Raw genomic sequence first — 17,926 nt, 5'->3', positions numbered from 1 at the left:
AAGCAGCAAGATGGAACTTTCTTCCCAAACTGGAAAATGACCCTTGGAAGTGTTGAAATGCCTTGGAGACCCAGCCTAGACCTTCTTTCTCTGGACCGTGAAGCTGTACACAGGCAGCCTGGACCGCAGGAAGGAGTAACTACAGGCTGAGCAAGTGCAGAATGGGGGTGGAATGTGTGTTTGGTGTTTCAAGGGAAGGTTTTGCAGTTTATTTGCTAGGTTAGACCTCAGCAAAACCAGCATTCTCAGTGTCGTGGCAGCCTGTGGTGTGCTCCATATTAGCTGTGAAAGTGAGGAGGAAAGCTTTTCTGTCAGGATGGGTGGCCAAGGGAGAGAGTCTAGCTACTCATTATAAGCAGACACCAGGGCTATGAGGAGAGCACATCGAGGGGCACAGCAAATTAGAGGCTTTGAAAAACAGGCCGCTCTGTGAATGGCCAAACGGTGAGATGACAGTTGTGCATGTTGCTTTTAATGAGGTGCCCCCTGCTTTAAGTGTGCTTGCCTATAAAACCCCCTCCCCATGCAACACCATTAATAATCATGCTTTTTTATTTAGGGAACACAAAGAAGAAGGGACAAAAGGGGGATTCAGGGCAGGAGCTTGGCAGGGGGGTGAGAAGGAAAGGGGGAGTATTGCAATCTCTCTGTTGAGCAATGTCACAGGGATGAGCCTTTTGTTCTGGGACTCTGGGGGTTGAATGTGACGCTGCCCGTGACCCTTCCCCTCCCCACATGCTGGAGCCCCTGGGAGAGGTGGCTACGGAACTTGGTGAGGAGGGAATGTGGGTCAGTATGGGCTGGAGGGGATGCCTGTGCATCTGGCTTTTGTGTGAATCCGACGTGTCGTCAGTAGGGATGTAATAATGTAGTCGATTAACCAATAAGCAAAAGCTTATTGGTTAATGCTACTGACTACATACATCCCCCCCCCCCAGTAACCGTTTTAGAGGGCTGGCCATCACCCTGGCTCAGTCCTGGCTGGTGCCTGGTCCCAGGCACTACCCTCGCTCTGGCTCTGCACTGAAAGAATTTTAGGAGTGGGGACTGAGCCAGGATGCCTGCCAGCCCAGCTCCTAAATTACTTTTCCTGCAGAGCTGCAGTGTGGGTAGCTCTAGGGACATGGCGCCAGCTGGTACTGAGCCTGCCCATCTTGCCCCTAAATTACTTTTCAGTGCAGAGCCACAGTGGCGGTAGCTCCCAGGACCTGGTGCATTCTGAGACTGAGTTCTTGCAGTGCTAACCCTTATCGATTAATTGTGTAGTTGACAAAAATTTTGTTGACTACACAATTAATGAATTACATGCTTCTTAATACCCCTAATCATCAGCACCACCACGCTGTCAAGACTGTCTCCTGTGTCTTATCTTTATTCTCTTTTCTGTCCTTGTGCCCCTGCAGCAGCATTTCCTCCATTCATTCGCTCCCTATCCAAGTGAATGGATTGCATTTGCTCCTTGAATGTCATCCCTGCCAAATTTTTGCCTTAGATCTGTGCTAGATGAACAGCTGCAGGAGCCAGAACCAGGGGAGCGTGCAGCAGTCTCACTGTTGCACTCGCTGTAACAAAAAGTGAAGGGCAGGTTTTAGAGGAGATGCATTATGGAGTGTAGAACCTGATTTCTTTAGCATAAAGGTACATCTGTCCAAGACAATAGGCAGGTGTTATATACAAGGCCAAAGTTATGCTAAGAAGCAGGTACACCTCAGAGATCTGGGAGCAGCTGGACTCGCTTTAGTGGCAGGCATGGCAAAGAAGAGGTTGGGGCTCACTCTGTTGCTTCTGCTTTGAAAGCATGTGTAGCACGGTGCCTGCAAACAGCTCCTGCAGGTAGGCAAGCCTCTGTGTTTGGAAAGAGAGGCCACAGTGGCATGGAGTGCTACTTTGCATTCTCACAGGAGACTGCGGGTGGGAGGGGGAAGTGGTCTGGGCAGAACGGCAAGGCGTGGCAGGGGCAATGCTTTCTTGGGAGTGAGCAAACGGAGGCGTACTACTGTGGTATCAGTTGCAGAGCTTCCCCTGCTTCATCCAGGTTGCCATGTGCAAAATCTGTCTTCTCCGAATTCACCCAGAGTGATAGGGAGCGGATACCTATTGAATGTGGCCAGAAACCTGAACCTTATGCTGCAGTGATACCAGACCACTTATTGCTGGTGTGGGAAGGTGTCCTGTGGTGGAGGACAGAATAAGGCAGCCTCCCCAGAAACCTTGTGAGAAGGATCAAAGAATTCCTCTGTGATACACAGGGAGGATTCCCATTCCATCTGCAGGCATGTTAACAGGCTGTTCTGGGAGCCCCTTCAGTATATCGGCTCAGCGATCCCGCCAGTTTACCCCCAAGTGCCACTTGTATGCTTACATATGTGAACTCCCCAGGATCAGGGCCCAGCTGCGAGACACCCTGGGAGGAGGGATTGTGTCTCAAGTTATAAACAGGGCCTGGCTGTTGGTGAGATTGGATCCTCTGCTTACCTGTTGTCCATTCTCCTCTTTCTCTTCATCTTCACTGTCCTCCACGCTGCAGCCTGAGAAGTGTCTTGGGAGGAATCCATGAACTAGCTTGGGATCCTTCCTGGCCCACCCAGGGTCCCATGCAGCTGCTCAAAGAAATGGCATGGTTACGGTGCTGATCAGACGGACCGTTTGCCTCCTTTATCTTCTGGTACACATGCCTGAGCGCCTTTATTTTCACTTGGCGTTGCTGGGTGTCCCTGGAGTATCCTTTCTCTGCCATGCCCTCGCGATCTGCTCTGGGTCGTACTTGGCAGTACTGTTAGTGCCCACGTGGATGAGCAGCTTGGGGCAGCAGCCAGAGGGCCAGGGGATCCTTGGCAAGCCTTCCATAGCAGCTTGTACAGGCCCCTAGGCAGCAGCCCACCTCCTGGGATGCCAGGTCAGGCCAGCAGTTGGGTCCCTCCTGTCCGCTTAGAAGGCAACCACTGACCCTTTATTTCTTCTTAGGCATGATGGCCATGATCCTTGCAGCTTTGGGGGGTACATGGCTTGGCCGCCTCCACCTTTGGGGGGTGGGGGAGATTCCTCATCCTTGCCAGGGCAGAGTCCTGGTTTGTCATCTTTGGGGCTAGGGGCTGGGAGTCAGAGGGGAGCACCGCCTGCTGCCAGAAGTCCCCAGCAGCCTGACTGCCCCAGACAGGAGCTGTTTCCTTCTCTCTCGTTGTGCAAGGGCAGGTCTCTCTGGCTGATTGGCGTGTCAGCCTGGGAAGTCTCCACACGCATTTCTGTGCTCTCCTTTCCTCAGCCTGTTGTCTCAGTAGCTTGGTTTTCCTCTGCCCTTCCTTCTCTTCCGCTACTTCTAGACTTGTTACTGTCTTTGCCTACACCATCTCTTTGTTTTCATTGGCTCTATCCCTAGGGGCTACAAAACAACTGTGTGTTCTCTAAAGAGCCTTGGAGCTCTTTGGTGGTGCTAAGAGCCTTGAAATCCTATACTCTCCAACGGAAGTTACTGATAATGTTAAATTTCATTAGTAGAGGAGCTCTGTGTGAAAATAAAGGGTAACATTCTCTCATCCTTTTTTCTTAGTGCTTGCACATCTGCCTCTCTGGAACCGTCCTACGTGTTAAGAGCAATTGGGACTGATGAAGATTTGGCTCACTCCTCCATCAGGTCAGTGAATGGATCCTTGCTCTTCTCCAAATTGTTTCCGTTCCTACACTCAGAGCAGGCTCTGTTCTGTTCTGCCCTCCCATATGTTAGTGCCCACATGGGGCATCTTTGTGTTGTGCTAGGTTTGGCCTTGGGCGTTTCACCACAGAAGAAGAAGTGGATTATACCGTGCAGAAGTGTATACAACACGTCAAAAGACTGAGGGAGATGAGGTGAGCCACTCCCTTACAAGGCAGAGATGACAATGAATCACTGCACATTTCCTCTAAGCTTTTGTGGGGGGTGGAAGGCTCTTGATCCCTGATATTTCTTATGTTTTAGATTTCATTGGAATGTGAATGTTTCTAAATGAAACATGGATGGGAACCCCTGCTAACAGCTTCCCACTTTTCTGGGTCAATATTGCGGTTAATCCTGAACCACCTCTGGTGCACAACAGAGAAGGAAGGTGGGAGCCATGCAGGGAGGAGGGTGAATAGACAGGAAATAATTCTACCTCTCCATTGATACCTGATGCTGCTCCTGCAGATCAGTCACTGACTCCCCCTGGCCTGTGGGGTGGGGGGAATTGGACACCTGCCCTCTCACTCTTGGACTGTGAGGGGTGAGATCTTCCTTTGCTCTCCCAGTATGGAAATCTCTTTAAATGATTCTCCCTTCTGCTCATCCAGTTCCTTGGCAAGAGAAAGACACAGCTTATTTGTGGCTGACAATTGTCAGTGACCCCATTAGCCTTGGCATCCCAGCTGATACTTGTCATCTTTCCTTTCTCTTTACAGTCCCCTGTGGGAAATGGTGCAGGACGGAATTGACCTGAAGAGTATTAAATGGACCCAGCACTAGGAAAGCGTGGGCTAGGGGATGTGCTCCAGAGTCCATTTTCTGTACATTCCAGAACAAATCATGTGGTGTTTGCTGTTTGACATGGTCACAGACTGGTGGCTGGGGTCTAAACACACCAGAGGGGGGGCTGTGTCTAGAATACTTGCTTATGCCCAAGGTACCTTGCACTGTGACCTAGCGTCCTTGGAACTGCATTTTCTGATACCAGAGGAATGGGGCTCTTGAACTCTGACTTCTCTTGCTGCAGAAGGGTCCCTGTGGGAGGAGGTTCTGCTGCCTTGGCATCGCGCACACGCTGCAGCTGTTCTGTTTGGAGTAAAGCTTTATTGCTCAGTCTTGTTTCACTTACTGTGTTGATTTTGATTTGCTTCAGTGACATTCATCTCACCAGCAGCCTCTATCTGTGTGCAGACAGGCCTACTGCACCTCTAGGGGAAACCGCCGCTGTAGTTCATGCTACAGAATGGTGTGCACATGTATGAGCTTGGATGACAGTCAACACATCTCTGTGATGAAGAGCCCCTTTCCCAATTGAGCTAAAGATTTTTGCCTGTTCCAGTTCAGTGCAGTTTGATTTTTGCTGTCCTGCTTTCTTACATTGGTTGCTCTCCTGCTCCTCATATGGGGCAGTGTTAACCCAAAGCGTTCTCCACCCTTCCCAGAACCGAGGCCATGGCGATGCACTTTGCTATCAGTATCAGTCTGTTCACTTGCACATGAAGAAAGTTGTTGTATGTGACAATGTATGGCTGCAGGTTGGGCGTGAAGCAGGATACTTGACTTCTGTGGAAATGGATCTTTTAGTTTGGCAGGAGGGGGAGACAGAAATGATACCAGCGCTAGTGCACGGAAATGCTTCTAAAACTGGGTCTGTTCTGTGCTTGGGGACGAAGCCTTTCTCCACCATTAGGGACATGACCACAGGCAATAGTGTCCTGAAGTCTTTAGGCAGGCCTGCCTCGGGGGTGGACAGCTGCCTGCTGATTCAAAGGGGCCTGAGTCTCTCTGCTGCCAGAACCCAGCGCCCTTTAAATCAGGGGTGGCCAACCCATTAAACGAAGAGCGCCGAAAAAGGGAAGAGCTCCCACCAGCCAGAGTTGTTGATCAAACAAAAAACCGCTGCTCCTCTAAAAACCATGAGTAGGCACATCAGATTCTTGTCGGCCAAAGCCATCTTGCAATGCCGGACGGCTCCCCTGCACCCAATGAGCACAGAGGGCATGGGGCAGCTTCATGAACCGCGCTTTCAGGGGTGAAGAGCCACAGATTGGCCACCCCTGCTTTAAATGGCCACCAAAGTGCTGTACTGCAGGATCCAGGCACGGCTGAGGGTGGGCTACTCTGGCCCCCACCCCTTCTACCTGAGGCCCTGCCCTTTCCTGGAGCACGGAGCTGTCCCCGCACTTGCCCAGAGGCCTAACACGTGTGTCAGTCCCCTGTCTTTATGGGTCGTCTTGTCTTTCCCAGTATTCTAGTTGACCAAACCTGGCTTTGTAGCTAGGGGGTAGAACTGGATGAGCTCTCGTGAGAGCTCTTGACTCTCCAGAGGGATACCCTTTTTGTTACTAGGGGTGTCTGGGGATGGCACCTTCCAATTGAAAGACTGGGGAAAGGGACCAGTAAAATGATTCTGACTAAGCTGAATTAAATTCCAGGGTTTTGGTTCCTTACCTTCTTTTACATAGTTCAGATAGGGTTAAATTCCCTATGTGTTAAAGTGCCTTTGCCTTATGCAGTTTTGTATGCAGAGTACTCCTCAGAAGGGAGCTGGTGAAGGAAGAATTTTGTTAGCCCCTGGATCCTAGCATCCCACTGACAGTGCCTATCTCCTGGGCTGGGCAACAGAGGCCACCTCTTGGTTACTTGGAGGATCAATCCTACATGAATGCTGTCTCCTAGACCCTGCAGCCCAAGGTGACCATCGCAAAGCACTGGTCAGGCAGACTTGTATTAGATCAGTTTCACCACGGAGACTAGGCCTGCCCTTTTATGAAAGTACAGCTGCTCTTGGACCACTCTCCTTTGAAGTGACTGGCTGTTTAGCAGTTTGAGTATTGTTAGGATGATTCAACATTTTTTAAAGGTTTTTGAGATGTGTGACTGCCTTTCAAGCATTGTAATATGTATCTTGTGCGCATAGGCATAACTGTAAAAACACTTCCCAGTATGTTATGAAAGCACTTCTCTGAAACTGTCCTTTCTGCTCCATGCATAGTGAATAGAAATCTCTATCTATTAAAAAAAAATTCCTGCGGGATGACAGTGTGACATCACATCACTCTGTCCTGCCTGTCTCTGCCCTCCCTCCCCTTACTCTAGTGGGCTGCCGCCATGCCATGGTCTCACCCCTCCCCATGTGAGAGAGAGACAGGGCTGGCATGGTGGCGGGATGAAGAGGGGAGAGACAGGGCTGGCTGGGTGGGGGGCAGGCCATGGCTCCTGTTAGCCGGTGGTCGGGGCAGTGAGTGGTCTGTGAGGCCTATTAAACACTTGGGCTGTGTCTAGACTGGCAAGTTTGCGGAAAAACTTGCCAGCTGTCTACACTGGCCGCTTGAATTTCCACAAGAACACTGACTTCCTACTGTAAGAAATCAGTGATTCTTGCGAAAATACTGTGCTGCTCCCGTTCGGGCAAAAGCCCTCTTGCGCAAATCATTTGTGCAAGAGGGCCAGTGTAGACAGCACAGAACTGTTTTGCGCAAAAAAGCCCCGATGGCTAAAATGGTGATCGGGGCGCTTTTGCGCAAAAGCGTGTCTAGATTGGCACGGATGCTTTTCCGCAAAAAGTGCTTTTGCAGAAAAGCATCCGTGCCAATCTAGACACACTTTTCTGCTAATGCTTTTAACAGAAAAATTTTCCCTTAAAAGCATTTGCGGAAAATCATGCCAGTCTAGACATAGCCTTGAGTCTTCAACTGCTAGGGCGGGGTCCCTTCGCAGCAGGCAACTAGGGGAGGCTGACAGGTGCCCCAAGGATCTGCCCCATGGAGGCAGCAGAGCCCCAATGCCCAACTCTCACTGCGTCTACCCCTGACCGGCTGTGTTCTTTTGATTGTGTCTGGTTCTGTTACAGCAACTGAAGGAGTCAGGTCAAAGCTTAAACAGTTACTATTTTATTGTTACAAGGCAAGCTTAGCTGTTAAATGTTACTGCTGTGTTACAGATAACACAGCCACTACAAAGAGAACAAGACAGAAATTACACTAAAAAGTCACATACAGGTACCATGAAATCCTTTTGGTTCTCTGAGCTCTTATTAAATGCGCACAAAAACAGATACCTAGCAGGTATATTCTTACTCCTGCAATCCTTACTCTGGCGAAGCCAGGTCCCTCTCAATCCCAATGGGAAGCAGTCAGTACGAGACTAAGGCGTCCCTAAAATCTCAGGGGTCCAAGACCACCTGACCAGCAGGTATTGGGTGAATCTCCAATTAGAGTGGGGCACAGGGCCCTACTTTATACCCCTGTGGTCACGTAGATGCTTCTTCTTGTCATTAAAATGCCAATTAAGTTGGAATGTCTTTGTGATGCCTGTTCCCACAGGGGGTCCAAAGCTTAATTTGCACCTGTGAGGGGAGGTATCTAAATCATTAGGGCCAGACATTCTTTGTCTGATGGGGCGACAGATTCCTCTTCTGGGACAGTGATAGAAATGTAGCCGTGTTAGTCTGGGGTAGTTGAAGCAAAATGCAGGACAATGTAGCACTTTAAAGACTAACAAGATGGTTTATTAGATGATGAGCTTTCGTGGGCCAGACCCACTTCCTCAGATCAAATAGTGGAAGAAAGTAGTCACAACCATATATATAATCTATGCTATCATGTGCCGAAAGTGTCCGTCTGCTATGTACATTGGACAAACATCTCAAACCCTTCGCCTAAGGATTAATGCTGACGCTCTTTGTATTAGTGAGAGACAAGAGATGGAAGCAAGGAAAAGGCCTTGTCTGGTTGTTTCTTTGTACCAGCCACAACTGGGACGCAAGGCTAAGAATTGTGTTGGTGTATCTTTGTGTGTGTGTGCACGCGCAGGCTATGCTCTTGAGGCTGGTGGGTCCTGCTATCTGCCATGAGGATTCCCTCCGCAGGTCATTGTGCCACAGTGCCATGCCTGCTGTCACTTCAGCTCCTATTCATGACAGAGTGCTCCAGCCATGTCACAATTTGTTTCTCCCTTTCAGGGTCAGTGCTGCTGTCCAGCTGTCCTGCCACTTCCTCAGTAATGAGATCTGGCTGCTTCCCTGTGGCCCCAGCACCCCATGCACTTGCCTCAGGTGGCACATCCCAGCAGCTGAGCAGGAGCTCTTCCTAGTAGGACGTTAGGTGTATAGTCAATTACATTATTAACCCTGAGCTTATCTGTTAATCATATCAACTACACACAATCCCCCACCTTGCTGCCTCTGTATGGGGTGCTGGCTCCCATAGAGCCACCTGATCCCCACTCCCCTCCCCCATTTCCCACTGAGGCAGTAGTGGGGAAGGGCTCCCCCCCTGCACTGATGTCTCTATAGGAGGCAGGTGGCTGGCAGCTCCCTGTGCATGTCAGCTCACCCCTGTTTCCTCCTCCCCCTCCCTGTGCTGCTGCCTCTGTGAGAGACAGCTGGGGGGGGCAGGTGAGAACCAGTACTGGGGAGAGCCAGCTTAAAAGCTGGCTCTGCAGGAGCACTGGCTCCCACAGAGCTGCCTACCTCCCCCACCACCCTTGCACTTCTGCCTCTGAAAGAGGCAGCAGCACAGAGGGGGAGCAGGTGGGAGGCGATACATGTGAGAATGTAAACGTCTAACTGCTAGAATTTCTAGTGGTTGCATGTTTACATGAATAAACGATAGTTAAAACCCCTACTTTCTAGCTCCCCAGTCCCTGCTACAATCACTGCTGTGTCCAGGGAGCTAGATTTTTTTTCTGCCTGTCAGTCACCCAGTCCTCACTCCTTAAATAGAATAACCAGTCAGGCTCTTCCCAGATCTTCTTTTAGGGATCTGCATTGCCCTCCTTGGCTGTTCCTCTCAGACTCTTATGGCTGGCTCCTGTGCAACTTCCTTGAGGATCTATTAACTCTAGAGTCCAGCCTGGGGCCAGTGCACCATTACCAAGCACATTTACCAAAGACTATTACAGTGAGGGAACACTACCTCTTTATTCTCATATGCTATGTGGTACTGCTAAAGCCAAGAATAAATACTTAATTCATGCAACTTCTGAAATCTCTGTATGAAAGTATAAAATTACTTTGTGTACCTTAAACCCCACTGCAGAGCTGCTCAAATCCATGAAACAGGGACATACTATTAACCACCCCAACTTGAGACATGATTTGAAATAACAACTGTATGTTCAATGGCCATACTTAACTCCCTTGTTGGTAAATAGTGATTAAATTGACATGGCTCAGTCTGAGTGTCTGGGAGTGACACCTCCACTTCAGGATTCCTGACACTTTCCATTATAAGATCCTGCTTTTAGTTGCTTTTACCTTTGCCAAACTTTATTTGAACTGAAATTTTCTTTGCTGCTTGTACTGGGCATCCACATCAATGGGTGCACCCCAAAGCAGCGAATATGAAATTACAGACAGGTCAGTATTCCTAACTTCATCTGCAGAAACGATAGTTGCATAAAATGCAATTATCATATTCAGTAAATTACTGAACCTTTCCAATTATGCTACCTCACGCATGTCTGAGCTATAACCTATTTGTATCCAGCACATAGTAAAGCATATGAAATGCCCCATCTCACACACTTGCTACACTTGTATTCCTTCTTCTCACCCATTATGTTTTCTTCACTGGTTCCCTCTGGAAGGCAGGGCATACATGCTCACCTCTTACAAGTCACACTGGACCTTTGATAAGTAACAGATGAGAAAATGAAATCACAGAATTTCTATTCACCGCTAACATTTATAAAATGAAAACACTAAACAAATAGTCTGGCAGCACTTTAAAGACTAACAAAACACGTAAATGGTGGTACGAGCTTTCGTGGGCACAGCCCACTTCTTCATGGGCTGTGCCGATGAAAGCTCATGATACCATCTACATGTTTTGTTAGTCTTTAAAGTGCTGCCAGACTATTTGTTTAGTGTTTTCATTTTATAAATGTTAGCGGTGAATAGAAATTCTGTGATTTCATTTTCTCATCTGTTACTTATCAAAGGTCCTTAAACGGAAGTGCTGCCAGACTATTTGTTGTTTAAGGTTTTTTTGTTACGGACTAACTTGGTTATTCCTCTGAAGATTTATAAAATGCTATTCCTTCCATATGTAAGCATTACCTAAGAAATGACTGTCAGCGCTGATGAACGTGTTCACTGCTGTGGAATTATTACAATAATCCTGATCCTTGAGCAGATTATGACGTTGGATCTATATTTAACTCACTGTGACTTCTGTTCTTTTTACTACAATCATAGTCTGCTTACTTATCTCCTTCAAAATATGGTGCGTGTTTGATACAATGCTATGTTTATCATCCTGCAAGCTTCAAATTCTTTTTCACAAGTGACAAGATTGCAGTATATGTTGTATTTCGCCACGCTCTTTGGAAGATCAAAAAGTGCTCAAATGAAGATTGTTATGACCAAAGCTTTCAATAGAAATATTGAATTATTACTATCAATTTTCAGTTAAGTTACTGGTTTGCAGCTATTTTTTCTTTTTGTCGGTCATATGTTAAATTATACTTACAGATTATGTTTCTCTAACTTTTCCTTTACTACCCCGGACATAAAAATACTCACTTTTATTTCACTGCTCTATCAATAGTGACCATTCAGCCCATCCATATTTCTGGTACTTAAAGATGTAATTCAGAAAGTCACCATTTCAGAACTGAACCTGTGACTTGGCCCACTATAGGGGCTTTAAGATACCCAGGGCTTGACAAATAGTGTAATCTACTCGCCTGTGGCAAGTAGATTACACCTCGGAAGAGCCGGCGCGGAGCGATCTGTGCATGCTCAGAACGCAAAACTGTGCAGCTGGCGAGTGGGGCTCACCGCTGCTCGGCAAGCCCTGAAGATACCTATTTGTTGTGTGACAGAATTCCACTCTTCCTCTTATCTTCACATGAACCCAGAGTATATGGGATAAAGTTACTATCTGACTCTTTCATTAATAGAACTGTGATTTCTCTTCTAAACATAGTGATAGCCTTGTGTGTGTTTCTACAGTTCTGATATCTTTATGCTCCAAATAGGTTTCTGTAAACCAGGGGTGGGGATTCTCAGGCCCAGGGGCCGAATGTGGCCCCAACGTGTGTAGATCTGGTCCTTGAGGCTCAGGGGTTGCCTTCAACATTAGGGAGCCCATACTGGTGCTCCAGCCATCCTCACCGCCCCACTGCTGGGCTGGAGGACACAGCATCCAGGGCCCCCCTAGGCTCTGGTGTGTGAAGGAAACATGGGGAGTGTCTTTCTCCTTCTCAGTCAGGGGCCATGTCAGTGAGGGGTTTGTGGGTTTTTTTGGCTTCTCACTTGTGTGCAGCCCCCCAACTGATTTTTCTGTGGGTCAGCAGCTCCTGACCCAAAAAAGGCTCCTCACCCCTGCTGTAAACTAGTGACACTTCTATTTAGAAAATGTCATAATGCACCTAATTAACAAACAATAAAGGCAATTTGGTATTCTATACCTTTAAGATGAGTGGTCCACAGTTGTGGCCACCACATTGTCTCATGTTCAACAATTTCAGTTTTCCAATCCTTTGTATATTATTAATTCTTTGGTTTCCATCAACACCATCTGTAAGTGCAAATGCATGTACAAATGTTATTGGTACTATGATAATTCCAACAATTTTATAATGATTTGGCAAAACATTCTGATAGCATATTCCCATTTGTAATGTCTCACCAACCCATAAAAGAAAAGCATATTGTGAATTCCTTCATCTTATCACTACAGACAATAGTTTTCAAATTTATATTAACATAACGCAGTCTTCATAGTAGCATTTTATTTTTTAAAACTCAGTCCTCGAAATGGCAAGAGTTACATTAAAATTCCATTTTCCTTTGTATGCACACAGTTTCCTGAAAGGCTGCGCTACATGAAATATCACTGCTATTGCACAAGAGCCAGAGCCTCGGGCCCTTTAAATCGCTCCTGAAGTGCCATGCCATCTGCTCTGTGCAACTCAGGGGACTGGGGAGGGCTAGCTGCCCTGGCCATGCCCCTTCCAGAAACACACAGCCACCTCCTCCCATCTTGCCAAGGGGTCTGCAGAGGCTGTCAGTTCCCCTGTACATAATTCCACATTTAGTGCCAAGTACAAGGGAACACATCTTCCCATAATAATCCAATGACCATAATAATAATCTGTAATATATCACATTACAGAATTCCACTCTTGAGTTCATTGAAAAATACCTAGAAGTGCCAGTGCAGCAAGCCATGCAATGCAGATTTGAATGTATTTTCCAATTTCATTACATGGCCACTATTGCTCATTCACCATCAAGCACAGCATTGTATTTGCTGATTCACACTGCTTGACTGATTGATTGAAGGAAAACGTTGGATGTGAAAGCTTGTTAATATTTACCTTGCTTGTCCCACTTCCCTTTATATTGCTCTGCCAGAATGGCAGGGACACTCCTGAAGAGATGGCTTGCACCTGTTGAAAATCAAACATGTTTTTAGTGGATTCATCATTCTGGCACTGTGACAGATGGCTGGCTAGGCCAGAGCTCTGCCACTGTGGCCTGGCTGAAAAGGTTGATGGCCACAGCTGAGCAAGCCCAGGCCTGAAGGGCTATTAGAAACAGCTGTGGGCAAGGGCTAGACAGTAATTACTCGTTTCACATGTTCCTGCTTAACACATTTTCATAATAGCATGATTTTTTTTAGGGAACGTTTTTCGAATAACATGACCATCCCCAAAATGACACGAAAATAATCAAGTGGCAGACTACTTCACACAGCGGTATAAGTTGTTGAAAACAGCGGTAATATGCATGAGCGTATACACATGGTCACAGCGCTCCTCCGCTCACTCACGTGTTTATCTTTGTGTTTTAACAACCTGCGGTGACTTGTGTTGCTAGATATCGTGTTAACATTGATGACCCAGCACCAACAAAAAATTGACTTTGTCACCATCACCTGAAACGCAACCCCCACCTTCTCCATTATTTTTAATGTGAAAATTGACGCTGCATAGCACGTTTTCGCTTAGCACAAACATTTTCAGAAATGCATCTATAGTGTTAAATGAGAAATTACTGTATAAGGCAGAAGAAGGAAGCCAGGAAAGGTGAAGGAAGAGCAAGGAGCCAGGGTGTGGCTCAGTGTGCTCTCAGGTACACGAAGGAGCTGGCTGACTTGACTGTAAACTTTGTAAATAGAAGGTGGTGGGAACTGACAATAAAAGCCTGGGTGATTGTACCAGAAGGTATCCCAGACCAAGGGGCTGCGGCACATAAAGAACATAGCGCAGTTCCAATATATAGACAGATAAGGGAGCCTTATTAGTACAAATAAGATGTAAAATGGATTACAAGCCTTTTGGATTACAAGCCCCAAGTGCTGTCTCACTTGAAAAAAATGACTTACCTGTGTACACACTTGGCTGCGTCTAGACTGGCAAGTTTTTCCCCAAAAGCAGCTGCTTTTGCAGAAAAACTTGCCAGCTGTCTACACTGGCCGCTTGAATTTCTGCAAGAACACTGACGATCTCATGTAAGATTGTCAGTGTTCTTGCAGAAATACTATGCTGCTCCCTTTTGGGCAAAAGCCCTTTTGCGCAAGAGGGCCAGTGTAGACAACGCGTTATTGTTTTGCACAAAAAAGCCCCAATCGCGAAAATGGCGATTGGGGCTTTCTTGCGCAAATCCACGTCTAGATTGGCATGGATGCTTTTTCACAAAAAGTGCTTTTGCGGAAAAGCGTCCGTGCCAATCTAGACACTCTTTTCCGCAAATGCTTTTAACGGAAAAACTTTTCCGTTAAAAGCATTTGTGGAAAATCATGCCAGTCTAGACGTAGCCACTTGTGTTTAAGTCATGGCCCCACTGAACTGTATAGCACAAGTCATGTCAAGGATTGTATGTCACTTAGACACCTGCAGGTGCCCTGCAGGGCACGTCTGGCAGCAGAAAAGTCAGTGAAATGTTGCAATTACAGATTTCTATTGACATCTCAAGGCTTTTCAAACCTAAATATTTTTACCACCTGTTCATCTGACGATTTACTTAAGGCCATCCCTAGCCATAGACAAAATATGAAGCTGCATAAGACACCATGGAATTTATGGTGACTTATGCAGCTTAATGCTCCAGATGGGGTGGCACTGGCTCCTAGAGTTAGCCCCATCCCCCGGCCAGCACCCCATGGGCTGTGCCCAGCAAGGGTATCCCTCTTTGAGTGCAGGGCCTAGGACACCACCTTGCTTCTACCCCTGCTCTGCCCCACCACTCTCCACCCTTCCCCTAAAATCCCACCCCTGCTCCAGCCCTACCCTGCCTCTTCTCACCCCTGCTCTGCCCCCACACAACTCTTTCCCTTCCCCAGTGATGTGTGGCCTGAGGGATTAGCAGGAGGCCTGCTTTGGCAGCAGAGGTCAAGCCCACCCCTGCACTCACCAGCAGCAGCAGGGGGAATCCGAGCAACCCAGCCCTGACTGGTCCATTCTACTGGCTCCCAGCTGCATCACTCCACTCCCCAGTTCTTCCCTCACATCCGCTCTGTGCCCCCCCTGCTATGGGTCTGCGCCCCTCACATCTGCTCTGTGCTCCCCCCCCGCTCTGGGTCCGCGCCCCTCACATCCGCTCTGTGCCCCCCCCGCTATGGGTCCGCGCCCCTCACATCTGCTCTGTGCTCCCCCCCCGCTATGGGTCTGTGCCCCTCACATCCGCTCTGTGCCCCCCCGCTCTGGGTCCGCACCCCTCACATCTGCTCTGTGCCCCCCCGCTATGGGTCCGCACCCCTCACATCTGCTCTGTGCTCCCCCCCCGCTATGGGTCCGCGCCCCTCACATCCGCTCTGTGCCCCCCCGCTATGGGTCCGCGCCCCTCACATCCGCTCTGTGCCCCCCTGCTATGGGTCCGCGCCCCTCACATCTGCTCTGTGCTCCCCCCCCGCTATGGGTCTGTGCCCCTCACATCCGCTCTGTGCCCCCCCGCTCTGGGTCCGCACCCCTCACATCTGCTCTGTGCCCCCCCCGCTATGGGTCCGCGCCCCTCACATCCGCTCTGTGCCCCCCCGCTATGGGTCCGCGCCCCTCACATCCACTCTGTGCCCCCCCTGCTATGGGTCCGCGCCCCTCACATCCGCTCTGTGCCCCCCCGCTATGGGTCCGCACCCCTCACATCCGCTCTGTGCCCCCCCCGCTATGGGTCCGCGCCCCTTACAGCAGCTCTGTGCCCCCCCTGCTATGGGTCCGCGCCCCTCACATCCGCTCTGTGCCCCCCCCGCTATGGATCCGCGCCCCTCACATCCGCTCTGTGCCCCCCCCCGCTATGGGTCCGCGCCCCTCACATCTGCTCTGTGCCCCCCCACGACTCTGCACCCCTCACATCCGCTCTGTGCCCCCCCCGCTATGGGTCCGCGCCCCTCACATCCGCTCTGTGCCCCCCCCGCTATGGGTCCGCGCCCCTCACATCCGCTCTGTGCCCCCCCGCTATGGGTCCGCGCCCCTCACATCCGCTCTGTGCCCCCCCGCTATGGGTCCGCGCCCCTCACATCTGCTCTGTGCCCCCCCCCGCTATGGGTCCGCGTCCCTCACATCCGCTCTGTGCCCCCCCCGCTATGGGTCCGCGCCCCTCACATCTGCTCTGTGCCCCCCCCCGCTGTGGGTCCGCGCCCCTCACATCCGCTCTGTGCCCCCCCCGCTATGGGTCTGTGCCCCTCACATCCGCTCTGTGCCCCCCCGCTATGGGTCCGCGCCCCTCACATCCGCTCTGTGCCCCCCCCGCTATGGGTCCGCGCCCCTCACATCCGCTCTGTGCCCCCCCGCTATGGGTCCGCGCCCCTCACATCCGCTCTGTGCCCCCCCCGCTATGGGTCCGCGCCCCTCACATCCGCTCTGTGCCCCCCCCGCTATGGGTCCGCGCCCCTCACCGCGGCTCTCCCGTGAGAGCGCCCGGCGCTGCGACCCCGGGGAATCCGGCCCGCCCCGCCCGCTGGGCCAGCGCTCAGCTCCCCCCACAGCTCAGCTCGCGCCCCCATCCGCTGTGCCAGGCGGTCGCGCGCGCGGGGGCAGGGGGGCCGAGTCGCGAATCCCCCGCCTTGCCGGGCACGCGCCTGCCGCCGGGTGAACGGGACGCGCGCTCGGAGCCCAGTGACGGCGCCCCGCCCCTCCCTCTCTCTGCTAGGCCCCGCCCCTCCCTCGCGGCGCCGCCTCAGCCGCGGCGGCCATTTTGTGTCGCTGCTCGGTCGGTGGCGCGGGGCTCGCGCGGGGAGTGGGGCCGGGCGGTGACTGGCTCCTTTCTCGCCCTTTCGCGGCCGATCCCTCGGTAAGACACCGGCAGCGGCCGGGCGCCCGGCCCCGCCCCGCAGCGGCCCGTCCCGAGGAGGCCGGGCCCCGCGCGGAACGGGTCCGCCCAGCCGCACAAAGGGGGGAGGGGCGGGGATGGGCTGAGGAGGCCCCGGGCGCGGGCTGGACGCGCTCGCGGGGCTCCGCTGTGGCCCGGGGCGGGGCCCGGCGCGGGGAGGTGAGTATCGGCGGGGCCGGGCGGCGCGAGGGGCTCTCCCGGGCGCTGCCGCCTCAGCCCGCGTGGCCGCCGCCGGTGCGCGCGCCGGGCGGGAACCGAGGGCAGCGCGGGGCGGCGGGAGCCGCTGCAGCGTCTGGCCTGGCCGGCCCGGGGCGCCCGCTCGCTGCGGGCTGGATGGAGCCGCGCGCGGCCCGGGAGCAGCGGGCGGGCAGCGCGGCCTGGCTCCGAGCGGTTGTGGCAGCTTCCAGGGAAGGGGCTGGAGGCTGCGTCTTCGCGCTCAGGGCACGGGCAGCCCCTTGCTCTGTGCGAGGTGGACGCGCTGGAGCAGGAGGAGCGTTGTACGAGGGACGGTTCAGTGAGAGCAGGGCCGAGATGCGCTGTTCGTGTGAACTGATGTTCGTTCCATGGTCATTGCAGCCTGGCGATGTTCTCGGCACTGCGGTAACGTTTCCTAGGCTCGCTGGACGATAGGACAGTGTGCTTCACAGTGAGTCTTCAGGATAATGCACATCGCTCTTGTGTGTAGGAGGTCAGACTAGATGATAGCAATGATCCCGTTTTAGGACTGGAGTCTGTGAAACGTGATTCTCTGAAATTTCCTTTCTGTGGAGTAGAAAGGACCTTGGTTCTTGTTGTTTTGCATCCTTAGACTAGTCTATACAGTGCTACCAGACCATTTGTTGCTTTTTAAGTTTATCCTGTACAGACTAACTCGGTTATCACCTGAAGCCTTAAACTTTTGTATCTCTTCAAGCTTCCCTTACCAACACTGTGGGGTTTAGTCAAGCAGATCA

The 17,926-nt window shown here is 51.0% G+C and overlaps 2 protein-coding genes and 1 long non-coding RNA gene across 7 annotated transcripts in view; 2 read left to right on the top strand and 1 right to left on the bottom strand.

Moving 5' to 3' along the window:
- The window catches only part of NFS1 (NFS1 cysteine desulfurase), a 35,697-nt gene extending 30,889 nt beyond the window's left edge, over nucleotides 1-4,808 (top strand). For both annotated transcript variants that reach the window (XM_075901471.1, XM_075901470.1), the window contains exons 11-13: nucleotides 3,548-3,631; nucleotides 3,754-3,843; nucleotides 4,411-4,808. In XM_075901471.1, coding sequence (XP_075757586.1) covers nucleotides 3,548-3,631; nucleotides 3,754-3,843; nucleotides 4,411-4,474 — 238 coding nt within the window. In that variant the 3' untranslated portion in view covers nucleotides 4,475-4,808. The remainder of the gene's footprint in view (nucleotides 1-3,547; nucleotides 3,632-3,753; nucleotides 3,844-4,410) is intronic.
- LOC102455479 (uncharacterized) overlaps nucleotides 1-16,685 on the bottom strand; it is a 33,372-nt gene extending 16,687 nt beyond the window's left edge. Inside the window, exons 1-4 of one of the 2 annotated variants that reach the window (XR_012896577.1) lie at nucleotides 16,540-16,685; nucleotides 13,025-13,096; nucleotides 12,113-12,222; nucleotides 7,567-8,784 (exon numbers count right to left, since the gene is read on the bottom strand). This is a non-coding gene — a long non-coding RNA (uncharacterized LOC102455479). Of the gene's footprint in view, nucleotides 1-7,566; nucleotides 8,785-12,112; nucleotides 12,223-13,024; nucleotides 13,097-16,539 lie in introns of those variants that run through there. The other variant, XR_012896576.1, reaches the window with a different exon arrangement.
- Nucleotides 16,686-16,800: 115 nt separating this feature from the next.
- Nucleotides 16,801-17,926, top strand: part of CPNE1 (copine 1) — a 93,967-nt gene continuing 92,841 nt past the window's right edge. Inside the window, exon 1 of one of the 3 annotated variants that reach the window (XM_075901463.1) lies at nucleotides 16,801-16,934. The gene's annotated coding sequence lies outside the window, so the exon portion shown is untranslated. The remainder of the gene's footprint in view (nucleotides 16,935-17,926) is intronic. The other 2 variants (XM_075901465.1, XM_075901464.1) reach the window with 2 other exon arrangements.

The sequence above is a fragment of the Pelodiscus sinensis genome, chromosome 18 (assembly GCF_049634645.1).
Source record: "Pelodiscus sinensis isolate JC-2024 chromosome 18, ASM4963464v1, whole genome shotgun sequence".
NCBI lineage: Eukaryota > Metazoa > Chordata > Testudines > Trionychidae > Pelodiscus > Pelodiscus sinensis.
Note: the sequence above shows the minus strand (reverse complement) of the source record. Positions and strands in the feature narration are given on the sequence as shown.